Source organism: Citrus sinensis, chromosome 9 (assembly GCF_022201045.2).
Source record: "Citrus sinensis cultivar Valencia sweet orange chromosome 9, DVS_A1.0, whole genome shotgun sequence".
Classification (NCBI taxonomy): Eukaryota; Viridiplantae; Streptophyta; class Magnoliopsida; order Sapindales; family Rutaceae; genus Citrus; species Citrus sinensis.
Genome location: NC_068564.1, coordinates 24546254 through 24562255, shown reverse-complemented (window position 1 = coordinate 24562255; position 16002 = coordinate 24546254). Strand labels below are relative to the sequence as shown.

The 16002-nt window shown below is 36.0% G+C and overlaps 1 protein-coding gene across 1 annotated transcript; it reads right to left on the bottom strand.

The window, feature by feature from the left end:
• Positions 1–2351: 2351 nt before the first annotated feature.
• Positions 2352–14546, bottom strand: LOC127899948 (uncharacterized). Its single transcript, XM_052434107.1, has 16 exons — positions 13106–14546; positions 12781–12885; positions 12465–12685; positions 12179–12389; positions 11827–12064; positions 11591–11738; positions 11164–11475; positions 9004–9315; positions 5908–5961; positions 4347–5613; positions 4034–4138; positions 3720–3940; positions 3434–3644; positions 3087–3324; positions 2851–2998; positions 2352–2745 (listed from the first exon to the last, which is right to left on the bottom strand). The coding sequence occupies exons 1-16, from the start codon at positions 14370–14372 to the stop codon at positions 2431–2433; spliced, it is 5373 nt and encodes a 1790-aa protein (XP_052290067.1). The 5' UTR covers positions 14373–14546; the 3' UTR covers positions 2352–2430.
• Positions 14547–16002: the final 1456 nt, after the last annotated feature.

Below are 16002 nucleotides of genomic sequence, written 5' to 3'. Positions count from 1 at the left end.
TGACAAAATCTGGATTCGAATCCACATTTACATTTCTCCATCTGGATCTGTATCTAGATCCGTAAAAAAAAAGTGGATCCGAATATGGGCAATATCCGCAACAGATGCGGGTGGATAATCAGATATCGGATCCGCGAAAATCAAAATTCAATAATTTACCTAATAATATCAAATAAAATTCAATCATAAGTTAACAATTAATAATTCAACATGAATAACATAGAACGACATCTTATATTCACAAATAAAATTTAATTTTCAAATTTTAGTATATATTTTTAATTTAAGTTAAAATTCAATAATTTACCTAATAATATCAAATAAAATTCAATCATAATTCAACAATTAGTAATTCAACATGAATAATATACAACATCATCATAAATCCTCAAATAAAATTTATTTTTTTAATTTAAAATAAAATTGACCGGATCCAGATATCCGGCTTTCTCGATGCAAGTCCAGATCTATGTAGATCTCGATTTTCTAAATCCGAATTTGTATTTTTTAATATACAGATCTAGATTTTTCGGATTCGGATCTTCTGGATCCTTGCAGATGCTGGCTGGATTCGTATTTTATTTCCATGCCTAATTCTAACTCATCCCCGTCCTTGCCCGAAAAAGAAATTAGGTGAAAAATCGTCCTTGTCCATTCTCTAAATAAGAAATTTGGTATAAAATCATCCCTGTACCCTCTCCAAATTAGGAAAATCCTTGAGGGTTCCCGTCCCAGTAGGGATTTTTGCCATCCCTAGCACTGAATTTGTCACAAATTTCTCTCTCTCTCTCTCTCTCTCTATATATATATATTGGGCAAAATCCAAAATGTTTCTTTGGAAAATTGACGTAGCGTAAAGAATGATTGTTAACTGTATTAAACTATGGACAATTTGGCTTCACGTCTAAAAAAAAGAGCAGGGCAATTAGGCTACAAAGTTAATGAGATCTTAAGTTAATACTCTGTTAACTTTCATTGAATAATAAATTTTGTAAATCCTAACTTGAGGTCAATGTGATAAATTAACAATTTGATAAATTATTTGATAATAAAGTTTTTTAAAAAACTTATTTTTCTATAGGACCCAATTAATACATAAATTAATAATTAATAAATTTGAAACTAAATACATATTATATCTCTATGATTTTCTTTATTGTTAGGTCATAATTTTCATTAATCATTGTTGCATTTTTTTTACAACTTTCAATGTGAAAACATTGTTGTATTCTATGTGCTATGTTAAGAGAATAAGAGAGAGAGAGCTTAATATATTGCCTTAAAAAAATCATGCTCTGATGAGTTACCATGTAATCGTGATCTAGCCATACAATTTAGCTAAATAATTATCAAGTAATTGATTTACTCAATTAAGATTAAATCAGAATTGTGTCATACAACTTTATAGAATCACTAACGTCTTGTTTGTTTTAATTTGGCTTATTTTAAAATATTTTGATATTTTAGCTTGTCTTTTTTTTTTTGGTATCTGAAGTCTTATTGGAAGATATTTTTATATGAATAAAAAATTTCTAACTGTTATCTAAATGACCATATGTCAGAATGAAAGATTATTTGTTTTCTCATAAATATCCTCATAAGTGTATTTACTTCCAAAAAAAAAAAATTGTTACATTTTTCCTTCTTACCAAAATGATATTCATAATTTACATGTCATATTAGAATTATCTCGGTCTCAACTTTCACTTGGTCCAATGAAAACTAAATAACTAACAGACATTCAATTTTAATTTTAAAGAAATTAATTTATTATTAGGTAACAATTTTTTACGTACAAATATTATGTTAAATTCTTGGTTGGACCAATGCGATTTGCCATCAAAGTTAATTTTTCATTTTTCATTTTTATCTATATATCTAATGCTTACTTTATAAATATTTACGATATGTAAATAATGCTATTATACTAGATAACACAGTAAATATATAAACATAATCCAAAATATATATAACTCTTTTAAGGATATAAATGTAAAAATACTAAATTTAAGATATATTGAGTTTATAAAACAAATAATTTATGACTTACAATAAAAAAAATAAACATATCATTCAAAACATAGGTATTTAAAACTTATTCAAACTTCAATAGCATTCAAACTCATTCAAATTTCAAATAAAAATGAAAAAGCTACCAAAATTCCTTAATTATACTACCTCTATTCTCCATAAAAATTAACGTGATATTATTTTTATAAAATAATAATTATTAATGTATTGATATATTAATATTCATTAAATTAAAAAGATTTTTCATGATCCCAAGATTATTAATTTATTAATTTTAAATTTTAATATGATGTGCCATTTCCATTAAACAATGCAGGCAATTTAGAATCATCAACTTAAAAAACATTTAGCTATAAATATACAAATTATATCACATAAACAGTTGTGGAGGATTGATGTCTATCGAGGATAAACTAGCGAAACTGTTACATCATTCACTGAACAAAGGTTAGACATCCCATCATTTGAATGAGATGAATTCTTCACATTTATACCTTTGATAAAAGCAGGTTCCTTAGGTGAAGGTAATTCAAGACGTTCACTGTTAATTATTGAGATAACATCTGACATGGTTGGTCTGTCTGCTGCATTATCTTGAACACATAGAAGAGCTACATTAATGTATCTCACCAGCACTGGCAACGATATTTCATCTTGCGTTATTACTGGATCTATTAGTTCATGAAACTTATCATCTTTCCATAGATCCCAAGCCTAAAGGAAGTCAAGATCATATTAGTTTAATTGACAAGGGCAATTCTTAACTTTCGAAATTCATTCACTAAAGATTAAATAAAAGTGTAACGACTTGTTACTTACATAGCCGAGAAGATTAAAGGAATCAGCATTGTAGACGCCTGTGTTTTTCTTGCCACTCAACGTTTCCAACATCAAAATTCCAAAGCTAAAGACATCTGATTTTATAGAGAAGAGACCATCCAGGGCATACTCAGGTGACATGTAACCACTGAAATTTCATTGTTTCAACAAATATTAAATAATATAAGAAAACGAGACAAGCAAACAACATTTTTCGGCAATGGAAATTTACTTACTAGGTTCCAACAATCCGTTTAGTATTTCCCTGCAATTCATCACCACCAAACATTCTTGCCAGGCCAAAGTCTGAGATTTTGGGGTTCATGTCCATGTCTAGGAGAACATTACTAGCCTTGAGATCTCTATGAATAATTCTAAATCTAGAATACTGATGAAGATATAATAACCCTTGAGCAATTCCTTCAATAATTGTAACACGTGCTTGCCAACCTAAGAGGCGCTTTTTGGTTGGATCTGTTGTAATACCAAAATGACACAAGTTTAAAAAAATGCTGATGATAAAATCTGACATAGCATTGCAAAGTAATGAAAATGTAAATTCTTGGGAATATAAATCACATACCAAAAAGGAAAACATCCAAGCTTTTGTTAGGCATGTACTCGAGGATCAAAATCTTTTCGCCTTGCTCTACACAGCAACCCAAAAGTTTAACAAGGTTCCTGTGTTGAAGTTTTGCTATAAGCATCATCTCATTTTTAAACTCTTCGAGTCCTTGCCCTGACTGACTTGAGAGCCTTTTAACTGCAACTTCTTGTCCATTAAGTAATCGACCCTGCATTCTAAATATTGTTAATGTTTTACACCAGCAGTACTTCACTAAGGACATTTGAGGTATCAACAATTCTACCTTGTAAACAGGGCCAAAGCCACCTTCTCCAAGCTTACATTGCATAGAAAAGTTTTCTGTAGCAGCAGCCACGCTGGCCAAGCTGAATAATGGCAACCAAGAATCCTTGCCCTTATCTTTTCCATCTCCATTTACTTCACCGAATTCATTTGTTCTTGTTGTAATGCCCATATTTATGTCAAATGCCAACAGATCCTGGTCTGTTTCCATATTCTCTGTTTCTGTAAGACCACAACTTTTAAAACTGTGGGTATACATGTTCTATCACATGCCATATCATACAACATACCAGTGAGTGATATGAAAAAAATTACCTTTCTCTTTGCAGTTTCTCCTCCGTCGACAAAATATGTAAAAGGAAGGAAGAAGTACCAGTGGAAGAACAAGTATTACAAGTATCCAGAGTAGCTTCCTTTTTCCTACATCCAGACAAAGAAATTCAATAGAAAGTAAATAAAATCCTAGGTAGCGGAGCCAAATAACTTAAATTACTTAAATCACCCCTAGTTTTAGTTTTGTTCATCTGTTTCTCTAACATTTAATTCCTCAAACATGTTGGCTTAAATACATTTTGATTCAACTTGAAAAATTTTTACAACATCAATTTCAGGAAAGCAAAAATTGTGCCTGTTTCTGAAGCGGGTACTCGTATGTAGACAGACTGTCCGGTGAAGTTTCTTGTTGGCCTATTGGCATCAAGCAGGTCCCCAAACCACATTAAACAGCCGCTGCCTTCTGTTACATTGGAATTAGCATAAGCTCTACAAGTGCAGTTTTTCAAGCATTCAGCCGCGCATTGCTGCAGATTCATACTCTTGTTGAGAAAAACCTCTATGAAGTCTGGCGCTCTAATGTTATCAAGCTTTATAAACTGGTGTCCCCCTATGCATTCTGAAGAATGACTTCTCTCGCATTTTATAGGCCCTGTCTGGTTGAATTTTGATTTGAGTTTGAATCCCTCCAAGCACTCACATATAGGTTTCTGGTCGGGGCTGCAAATAGTATTAGCACCACAGTACCCATATTTACCACAATATTCATCTGGAAATGAGAACACCAGGTCCCAATCATTGCCGTTATTGTTCCATATTTGACGCGTGAGTAGACCTGAGGGGTTGAGTTTTAAAGTCATTATGCTTGGACGGTTGAAGGGCTCATACCAGTAACTAATTTCGTCTTGATTTTCTACCAAATATTGTTCATAAAGAAAGTTTGTATATGAAATAGCAGATACAAAAGCAGCTCCATTCCATTGTCCGGAACATGCAAATTTTACTGATCCATTGAAAATACACATTTTAGGAATCACTTTAATTTCAAGTCTGCTAGTGAATTTCCCAGGAGATGGATCGTCATCACTTTGCCATGATGATAAATATCGTTCCAGACGATTCTTTAAGTCCCAGCCCATCTTCATGCCTTGCAACAGAGTGTCTGTTGGGTAATCGAAGCTCTGCCACAAGTAGCTTTCAGTAGTATTACCGCTGGAGTTATCCCTTATAACAAGGTTTCCATCATCTCTGAGTTGTGCCACTGGATTTTTTACTTCGCTAAACACGTTTGTAGACCAGATAGTGCCATTTGTTTGGTTGAGAAGAACAAGATTTCCCTTGTTGCTAATGGTTAATACTGCGTTATGATCGGAGATAGGCCTATCTCTATTTGCAACCCACACAACTGTATCAGGGACCTGCCGGAACCATATTCCTAGGTACCTGCTCTTTGATTTTCCGGGGGAGAAGAAGCCTAGCTCAAACCTTTGAGAAAATGAAACTAACTTCTCACCATCACGGATGAAGGATGCTGGAGTCACTGTATCAGCTGCTAATGAAACCTTCACGCTCAACGACAAGATCAAAGAGCAAAAGATGCTAAAGCATGGAAGTATCGCCATTCATAAAACAGGAAAGAAAATTTTCCAATAATTGTTTTGAGATCGGATTCACTTCAATTTATGCGAATAAAAGTGCGTGAAATAAACTCTATTTCTTGAACTCCCGTTGTTAACTGTCTAAGTCTTCTACCGTGGTCAACCCGTTGTTAACTTTCTTTGCCCTTGTGGTGAGGGACTCTAAAAGTTAGTTTGAATTTTTTGTAATAATTGTGGTGTTCCAGTCAATCACACATGTGACATGCCGTGATCCTTTTGATTTTTCCAAATAAAATTTTGAGCCTCCCCTTTTTTAACCATTGGATTGTTCCACACAATTCCTTCTCCTAATTCAATATGGTGCGTCATTCCCTGTAAACACAAAGTAATAAAAAATAAAACAGATAAACATCAAAATTGCAATATTTTGGTACAGGAATAATAATATTTTTTCATTTTTTACTAAAGAAGACGCAAGTATTTTTTCATTTCAAAATGTTAAAAGTGTCCATACACTTTCATATTGCAGCAACATTTTTTTCCAGCTCATCTTTAGCTTTGATGGAAAGTAGATTACAATGTAAAAACTGGAGCTTGATTTAGCGCGCACCGTCGGCTAGGTCATGATACGACGGCACGTGCAGTAAGCTTTCATTGGAGAAATCTGCTGTAGGGCCTACCACCCCCCAGTAAGAGCGTGACACGCCTCGCAGACTAGATCACACAAAAGGAGGATAGAAAGGGGTTGTTTTGAGTTCCTGGGAGGTTCTTCATGAGGGTCCTTTAGCTGGAGCGAGGTTCCTCGAATTGAAGACTTGGGAAAAGAAAGGCTGTTAGAAAGGGACGTTGGTGGTGACCGGTGATGACAACCCAGTAGCGGAGCCAAGATACTGTCCCCAGTCAGTTTTAGAAAATTTTGAAGTGTAATTTTAAATATGTTCAAAATTGATTTGAATTTGTGACAGTGTCCCAGCTCACTATTAAAATTGCTTTAGATAATTTTAAAGAGTTTTAAATTTAACCCTGTGGCAAAAAAAAAAAAAAAGAGTAAAATTTTAAAACTTATTAGTTATTTTGATTCCATAAACATGAATTAACGACATCTAAATAAAGAAAAATGTAATTTAACTAACAAAATAATAATTAAAACATTGAAACGCGGGTTCGGTTAGTTTTCGGTGTGACGGCGGCGGTAAACTCGGCGACGGAGATGGGTGGCGTCTCTGAACAGTGGCTGGTCTATGGTGAACAGCAACTGAGCTTTGCATTGATGGCCGCTGGAGTAGAAAGGAAAAGAAATATATGGATTTTAGGGTTTCATAGTTATTATCATTGAGGTTCCTATAGTTTTGTAGTTGTTCTTTTGGATAAATTTTTTTTTATTTATGCATTTAAGTCCAAAAATAGTTATAGGCTTAATGAATCATCTTCCATAGCCATGTATTTGTTAATGGACTAAGCGAAATTGAGCTTTTAAATTTATTATTGGTTCAATTTTAATTTAGAAAGAAAATAAATAAATAATTTTTTAAATAAAACTTATAGACCAAAACATAAATTTAATGTGTTTAATTTTATCTATGTATTTTAATCTATTAAGCCTAATGAAGATTAGGTTTAGGGTTAATGTATTTTTTCATTTTAGGAAAGCCATGAATTAAGATTATTTAATTATTTTTCTATATCTTATGTTTTGCAGACCGGAAGTTGGAATACACCAATACCTCCTTAAAGGGCTTCGGAGGGGGACAGCTGCTCCTTCTGGGCGTCGTCGAGCTGCCTATCACGATTGACAGCTCCCCGACGGAGAGGACAATAATACTGGACTTTGTGGTGGTGGATGAAGAAGGTCCTTACCAGATGATCCTAGGTCGGCCGTTTCTAAGGATGAGCAAAGCGGTATTGTCCATCCATTATCTGGCTCTCAAGTACCGGGTGAACGGGGTAGTTGGTGTGGTACGAGGAGACCAGAGAATCGCTAGAAGCTGCTACTCCTCGGCAACAAAGGAGGCAATGCAGATAACATCCCTTAACACCCGAGTGGAAAGCAAGAAGGGCAGACAAGAACTTGTAGAGGAGCTGGAGACAGTAAGCGTGGGACCAGAGAATCCGGGAACGACGATCAGAATCGGGTAGAAACATAAGGAAGAGCAGAAGCAGGAGTTAGTGAAATGCTTACAGGCTCATGCAGATGTGCTCGGTATTGAATCTTGATCTACTAACGGAAAAGAGGGATCAAGCAGCCAAGCGATCAGCCATTTACCAGCAAAGGGTTGCTCGGTATTATAACCAGGACGTAAATGTATGGCAGTTCAAGGTTGGAGATTGGGTGTTAAGGAGAGTAAATCAGAACACAAAAGACTCGACTCAAGGAATGCTTGGTCCAAATTGGGGGGGGCATATAGAGTCAGGCAGCTAGTTGGACCAGGAGCCTACAAGCTGGTCCGCATGGATGGCCACGAGGTGAAGCGCCCATGGAACGCAGCACATCTCAGGAAATATTTCCAGTAAGAGTTGTTAATATTTTCAAGTTCTTTCTGTTCGTATTTGCGGTTATTTATTTTATGTCCAAAGCAAGTTCATGTAAAATCAAAACCTGCAATTAATGGAACGTCGAGGAATGTCATTCACTTGAAACTATGATAGATCATCTAAGGCATGCAAAGGCTCGTCAAGTCTCAAAGCCTGTTTTATGGCGAGACAGAAGCCAAGCATGCCAGGATCTGCTCGGCCACGAGAAGGCTAGCAGAATCCCAAGCTTTGAAGAAATCATCTAAGGCATGCAAAGGCTCGTCAAGTCTCAAAGCCTGTTTTATGGCGAGACAGAAGCCAAGCATGCCAGGATCTGCTCGGCCACGAGAAGGCTAGCAGAATCCCAAGCTTTGAAGAAATCATCTAAGGCATGCAAAGGCTTGTCAAGTCTCAAATCTTGTTTTATGGCGAGACAGAAGCCAAGCATGCCAGGATCTACTCGGCCACGAGAAGGCTAGCAGAATCCCAAGCTTTGAAGAAGTCATCTAAGGCATGCAAAGGCTCGTCAAGTCTCAAAGCCTGTTTTATGGCGAGACAGAAGCCAAGCATGCCAGGATATGCTCGGCCACGAGAAGGCTAGCAGAATCCCAAGCATTGAAGAATTTTCAAAGGCATGTGGCAAAACCATATACCAAGCCAGAGCCAGCTCGACCAGACGAAGATGAGCAGACTCTCGTAAGTACAACACAAGAGAGTAATCAAAAATATTTCTATTAATTTGTTAATAATTAACAAAGCAGATAATCTTCACAAACATTGTTCGTTACAATACGAGAAACATGTTTAAGAAGACAGTGGGTCCGCAAGCCGAGCAGCCTCAGTCAGCTGGTCCACCTCAAGTGCTGGGGGAGTATCTCCAGTTGCGTCTGGGGGGGTACTCGCCTCACCAGCATCAGTAGGGATTACACGAGGAGGAGAGTTTTCCTCCTCTATCACCATTGGCGCCACCTCTTCGGCATCCTCCTTTGCAGCCTCCTCGTCCATATGTTCGGCGACACCGGTTGCAAGGTCGTCCATCTTTATATCAGGATGCTGCTTCCCGAGGACAGCCATGATGCAGCGATAGGAATGCCGAAGTCCCTGGTCGTACTGGTTGGCAGCCTCCTTCTCCAAGTTCTCGACCTGAACCCGATGGGAGTCGCGGAGGGATTCGAGCTGAGCCTCGTACACAACCTTCTGCCTTTGAAGATCCTCCTTGACCAAGAACCGCTAAGTTTCTACTGCTGGTCCATTACATTACCCAACACCAGAAACTAGGGGACCGGTGTTTGGGAGAAATACGTCGACGAGACCAGGCATGATGAGCATATATCTGATGGCGGAGCTCTGCGAACCGGTGTGTCCCGTAAGAGCCTGGTATCCTAGGGAGCAGGAGCAGAAATATCCTGCTCATCCACGAGCACGTCAGCCGCGAGTCCAATCTCCTGTAAGAAGCATAAAGTCATTCCTGCTGTATTTCTGCTAAAGGGTTGATTCGAGGAGACCCGGTCAACGACAGTTGGCGAGGCATGCTCTCCAGCCCGAGAATCTAGGCACGAAGGCCACGCAACCACCCACGACTACGGAAATGGGGAATCCACGTTCGAGAGGTGGGAGGATAACAGACGTAGACTGCGGAAAACTGGGATTCAGAGGAAGCCTATAAAAAGGTAGCCAACGAAGGTAAAAGGGTTAGCAATTTTGATTCTAAAAGAGAGAAAACAACCTAACAGCCATAAGATTTGTGGCAAGCGTTCCCCGAACCTTCATATCTGACTTGAGCGTCGGAGGGTTTGCGCCGGAAAAACAACCGACGTACGTTGACCTGTCTATGTGCGCAGGAACCTCTGGAGAAGAAGCTTTACGAGGAGAGATCCTGGTCGTGGTGAAGTTGATCGAGCAGAGACCCTGGTCGTAGAACGAGGATAACCAGAATCTCGCATCAACAAGGGATTTAGATGAATAAAGAGAAAATATAAACCAAAAAAAATTATTGGATAAGATAATTAATTAATTCTTTTGAGATTCAACCTTGACTAACATAAAATAAATAAGTAAATAAAATAAACTCGAAAACTAATTCGACACTCATAATCACATCCTGCTTCATTTTATAATTTGAGGGCCATCACAACTTAGTTCCGCACGAGGGAGGTCGTGGGGTTATTTTATAAAAAAATATTATGGCATCATTGCTCCAATCCTTAAAAGGAAGCAACGAATGTTGATGATAATAATAATAATAATTTTAAAAAATTTCAATTTATGGTTAATCATTTTTTGAAGAATAATGATATAGCCACAAACTCTTGTATAAACCGATGTGGTATAATAAGATTGGTTATTAACTACCACCTGGCCCACATGATTTATTTTTATTATTTTATATTTTCATTCAACGAATGAATTAATGCCACGTCAGTTTGTACAAAATAAGTTTGTACAAGAGTTTGTAACTGTATCATCACTCTTTTTTGGGATTGTATCAGTTCTAAGTAAGAGCAATCCAACAACAGCCGTTGATTTTATTTGAGCAAAATAATGGTTTCGATTAAAACTAATGTAAGGGATATTATTATTTTAACACCTAATTTTTTTGACATATCACTTTATCATTAAAATTTTCTAACAATTATTTTTTTATTTAATGTTTCAATTTTTATCAATTACTATCATCAGCATTGCACTATATTAAAGTTCAAGAAAATTATTATGCCATATAATGTAATAACATAATGCATAATAGTTTTTCACTTTTTCTACACTTTAATAAGGTACTAGCATGTGTGTGTGTGTGTATAAGGCGTAAAAATCCAAAATATTTCTCTAGGAGCTGATATAGCATAATGAATGATCGTTGATTGTATTGAATAATAGACAATTCGGCTTCAAATGCCAAAAAAGTACCTGGGAAATCTAGCTACAAAGTTAATGATATAATTTTAACATTATGTGCCATTTCCATTAACCAATGCACCAATATAGAATAATCACCATAAAAAATATTCAGCTACAAATATACAAATTATATTGCATTACACAGCTTTGGAGGATTGACATCTATCGAGGACTTACTAGTGAAACTGTTACATCATTCACAGAACAAATTTCAGATGTCCCACTGGTGGAATAAGATGAATTCTTCACGTTTTTACCTTTCACAAAAGTAAGTTTCTTGGGAAAAGGTAAATTAAGATGCTCATTACTAATCATCGAGACAACATCCGACATAGTTGGTCTGTCTGCTGCATTCTCTTGAACACATAGAAGAGCAACATTAACGTATCGCATCAACATTGGCAATGGTATTTCGTCTTGTAATATTACTGGATCCATTAGTTCATGAACTCTCTCATGTTTCCATAGATCCCAAGCCTAAAAAAAGAAAAAAAAAATTAGGATCATATTAGTTTAATCGACGGAAACAATTCTTTACTTTTGCAATTCATTCTTTAAAGATCATACAAAACTGAAAAAGTTTGTCACTTACATGACCAAGAAGATTAAAGGAATCAGTATTGTAGACGCCAGTGTTTTTCCTGCTACTCAATGTTTCTAACATCAATATTCCAAAGCTAAACACATCCGATTTGATAGAGAAGAGACCATCCAGGGCATATTCAGGTGACATATAACCACTGAAATTTCATTGTTTCAACAAATATTAAATAATATAAGAAAATGGGGCATTCAAATAACATTTTTCAAGAAAGGAAGTTTACTTACTAAGTTCCAACAATCCGTTTAGTGTTTCCTTGCAATTCATCACCACCAAACATTCTTGCCAAGCCAAAGTCGGAGATTTTGGGGTTCATGTCCTTATCTAAGAGAACATTACTTGCCTTCAGATCTCTATGAATAATTCTCAGTCTAGAATATTGATGAAGATATAATAGTCCTTGAGCAATTCCTTGAATGATTCTAATACGTGCTTCCCAATCCAATAGGCGCTTCTTAATTGGATCTGTTGTAATACCAAAATGGTACAAGTTAATGGAAAAAATTGCTGATGATAAAATCTGACATAGCATTGCAAAGTAGTGAAAATGTTAATCCTTTTGAATGATAAGTCACATACCAAAAAGGTAAACATCCAAGCTTTTGTTAGGCATGTACTCAAGGATTAAAATCTTTTCGCCTTGTTCTACACAGCAACCCAAAATTCTAACAAGGTTTCTGTGTTGGAGTTCTGCTATAAGCATCATCTCATTTTTAAACTCTTTGAGTCCTTGCCCGGACTGACTTGAGAGCCTCTTAACTGCAACTTCTTGTCCATTAAATAATCGACCCTGCATTCTAAATATTGTTAATGTTTTACACTAGCAGTACTTCACTAAGGACATTTGAGGTATCAACAATTCTACCTTGTAAACAGGGCCAAAGCCACCTTCTCCAAGCTTACATTGCATAGAAAAGTTTTCTGTAGCAGCAGCTACGCTGGCCAAGCTGAATAATGGCAACCAAGAATCCTTGCCCTTATCTTTTCCGTCTCCATTTACTTCACCGAATTCATTTGTTCTTGTTGTAATGCCCATATTTATGTCAAATGCCAACAGATCCTGGTTTGTTTCCGTATTCTCTGTTTCTGTAAGACCACAACTTTTAAAACTGAGTATACATGTTGTTACAACATATACATGTTCTTACAACATACTAGTGAGTGATATGAAAAGAAATTACCTTTCTCTTTGCATTTTCTCCTCCGTCGACAAAATATGTAAAAGGAAGGAAGAAGTACCAGTGGAAGAACAAGTACTACAAGTATCCAGAGTAGCTTCTTGTTTCCTACATCCAGACACACGTGTTGTCAATGAAATTCAATAGAAAGTAAATAAAATCCTAGGTAGCTGAGCCAAATAACTTAAATTACTTAAATCACCCCTAGTTTTAGTTTTGTTCATCTGTTTCTCTAACATTTAATTCCACAAACATGTTGGCTTAAATAGAGTTTGATTCAACATGAAAAACTTTTGCAACATCAATTTCAACAATGCAAAAATTGTACCTGATTCTGAAGTGGGTACTTGTAGGTAGACAGATTGTCCGGTGAAGTTTCTAATTGGCCTTCTGGAATCAAGCAGGTCTCCATACCACATTAAACAGCCACTGCCTTCTGTTACATTGGAATTAGCATAAGCTTTACAAGTACAGTTCTTCAGGCACTCAGCCGCACATTGCTCCAGATTCATACTCTGGTTTAGAGAAACGTTTATGAAGTCGGGCGCTTTAACATTATCAAGCTTTTTAAACTGGGTTCCCCTTGTGCATTCTGAAGAATGACTTCTCTCACATTTTATAGGCCGTGTCTGGTTGACTTGTGATTTAAGTTTGAATCCCTCCAAGCACTCACACATAGGTGTCTGGTCGAGGCTGCAAATGGTATTAGCACCACAATACCCATATTTACCACAGTATTGATCTGGAACCGAGAACAATTCGTCCCATTTATTGCTGTTCTCGTCCCATATTTGACGCGTGACGAAACCGGAGGGGTTGAGTTTTAGAGTCATTATGCTAGGACGGTTGTAGGCCTCATACCAGTAAACAAATTCATCTTTATTTTCCGTCATAAATTGTTTATAAATAAAGTTTGTATATGAAAGAGCAGATACAAAACCAGTTCCATCCCATTGTCCGGAACAGGTAAATTTTACTGATCCATTGAAAGTACACATTTTAGGCAGCACATGGATGTCAAGCCCGTAAGTGTACCTCCCAGGAGATGGATCTTCAGCACTTTGCCATGATGATAAAAGTCGTTCCAGACCACTCTTGAAGTCCCAGCCCAACTTCATGTCTTGTAACAGAGTGTCTGATGGGTGGTCGAAGCTCTGCCACAGGTAGCTTTCAGCAGTACTATCGCTGGAGTTATCCCTTATGACAAGGTTTCCATCATCTCTGAGTTGTGCCACTGGATTTTTTACATCGCTAGATACGTTTGTAGACCAGATAGTGCCATTTGTTTGGCTGAGAAGAACAAGATTTCCATTGTTGCTTATGGTTAATACTGCGTTACGACCAGAGATAGGCCTATCTCTATTTGCAACCCACACAACTGTATCAGGGACCCGCCGGAACCATATTCCCAGGTACCTACTCTTTGATTTTCCAGGGGAGAAGAAGCCTAGCTCAAACCTTTGAGAAGATGAGGTTAACTTCTCACCATCACGGATGAATGATGCTGTAGTCATTGTATCAGCTGCTAATGAAGCCTTCATGCTGAACAAGAAGATCAAAGAACAAAAGATGCCGAAGCATGGAAGAATCGCCATTCATAAAACAGGAAAGAAAAATTTCTAGTAATTGTTTTGAGATCGAATTCATTTAATTTTATGAAAACAAAAGTCTTGCCAGGTGTGAAATAAAATTTATTTCTTGACTTCCTGTTGTTAACTTTCGAAGTCCTGAAGACTTTTCAAAACGTATAAAGTACACAAATAATTTCTTCGAAAATTTCATTTGCTTTTGATGAGAAATGAAAGTTTACCGTGGCATCTGTCAGTCAACACTGTGATTTTATTTGTTTGACCCTGTGGTGTGGAACTTTACAAGTTAGTTTGATTTTTTTTTTCTTTTTGGTATTTGAGGGTTTCGATAATTCATTCACACATCTGGTGGTCCTTTTGAATTTTCCAAATAAAATTTTGAGCCTCTCTTTATGTATTTGAGGGTTTCGGTCATTTACCACTGGCTTGTTCCACACAATTTCTCCTCCTAATTTCAATAGGGTGCGTCATACCCAGATAATATAAAGTAATAAAAAATAAAACAGATAAACTGTTGTTGTCAAAATTGCAATACAGAAATAATATCTTCTTCACTTTTTCTAAAGATGACGTAAGTGTGACAACAAGCTAGCTCTAAATGCTTATTAAGGCCTCAGCTCAGCATGACGGTCTTCCAGACCATCTTTGCCTTGAAACCATGCCATGTGCCCTCTTTTTAACTTCAATTCTCTACCTCCTTTATTCTCTTCTTAGCTATGTTCACGAAAGTACATCACCAAACTAAACAAAGAAATTCAATGTCCAAGTCCAGCTTATTAAAATTGTATTAAAGAAAATTATCAGTCATATATTCTTAAATAATATATGTATTAAATATATGTGAATACTTTTTAAGTGTATCCCTCGTATATTTTAAGTTGACAAAACACTTCTGCCGTCCACCAATTCTTTAACTCTCGTTTGCAAGCGCTGACATCACAAGGGTATTCTAGTCTTTTAAGATGAACGAAACTTTGATTAACAAAAACGACATGTCATCTCATTTACCTAATAAAAAATGACATGTCATATGATATATATTAATAAACATGACATGTCATCCCATTTATCAGATAATTATTAATAATTGTTAAAAAAAACTACTTTACAACTGAATCTACTCCTCCAAAATTTAACTTAAATTTTTGACGATCTACTCCTCTAAACTCCAACTGAAATTTTTTATGATATAATATGTATAATTGTAAATAATATGTTGTTAATAATTTTTTATAGTGTAATATGGATTTTTTTATGGATAATTGTTAATATTACGTACCATTAATAATTTATTTTTTAATCAAAATAATGTATTGTTATTAACAAAATAAAAAAAAATTGTGTATTAAAAATTTACGTTATTTTTTTGGTAAATTTATTTTTTTACCTAATTTTGAGTTTCAAGAGCGAAATAGTCAATTTGCCACAATTCTGTTAACTTTCTAACAGAAGTTAACGGATTGGTAGATGGCCGAAGTATTTTGTCAACTTAGGGTATACAAGTGATACACTTGAAAAGTATTCACACACGTTTAATATGGGTGTCATTTAAGGGTATATGGCTGATAATTTCCCTTGTATTAAAACGTAAATTACAAAATAACATCTCTTCTTGAAATAAGATCACTGAAAATCA

Excerpts from the sequence above, each read along its gene's own strand:
- LOC127899948 (XM_052434107.1), bottom strand. The coding sequence starts at position 14,372 with ATGGCGATTCTTCCATGCTTCGGCATCTTTTGTTCTTTGATCTTCTTG. Across the intron at positions 9,316-11,163 it reads TTTCACTAGTAAGTCCTCGA|GAGGATCTTCAAAGGCAGAA; the intron begins TAGATGTCAATC and ends TTCTTGGTCAAG. Across the intron at positions 3,941-4,033 it reads GAGAAACTGCAAAGAGAAAG|AAACAGAGAATATGGAAACA; the intron begins GTAATTTTTTTC and ends GTGGTCTTACAG.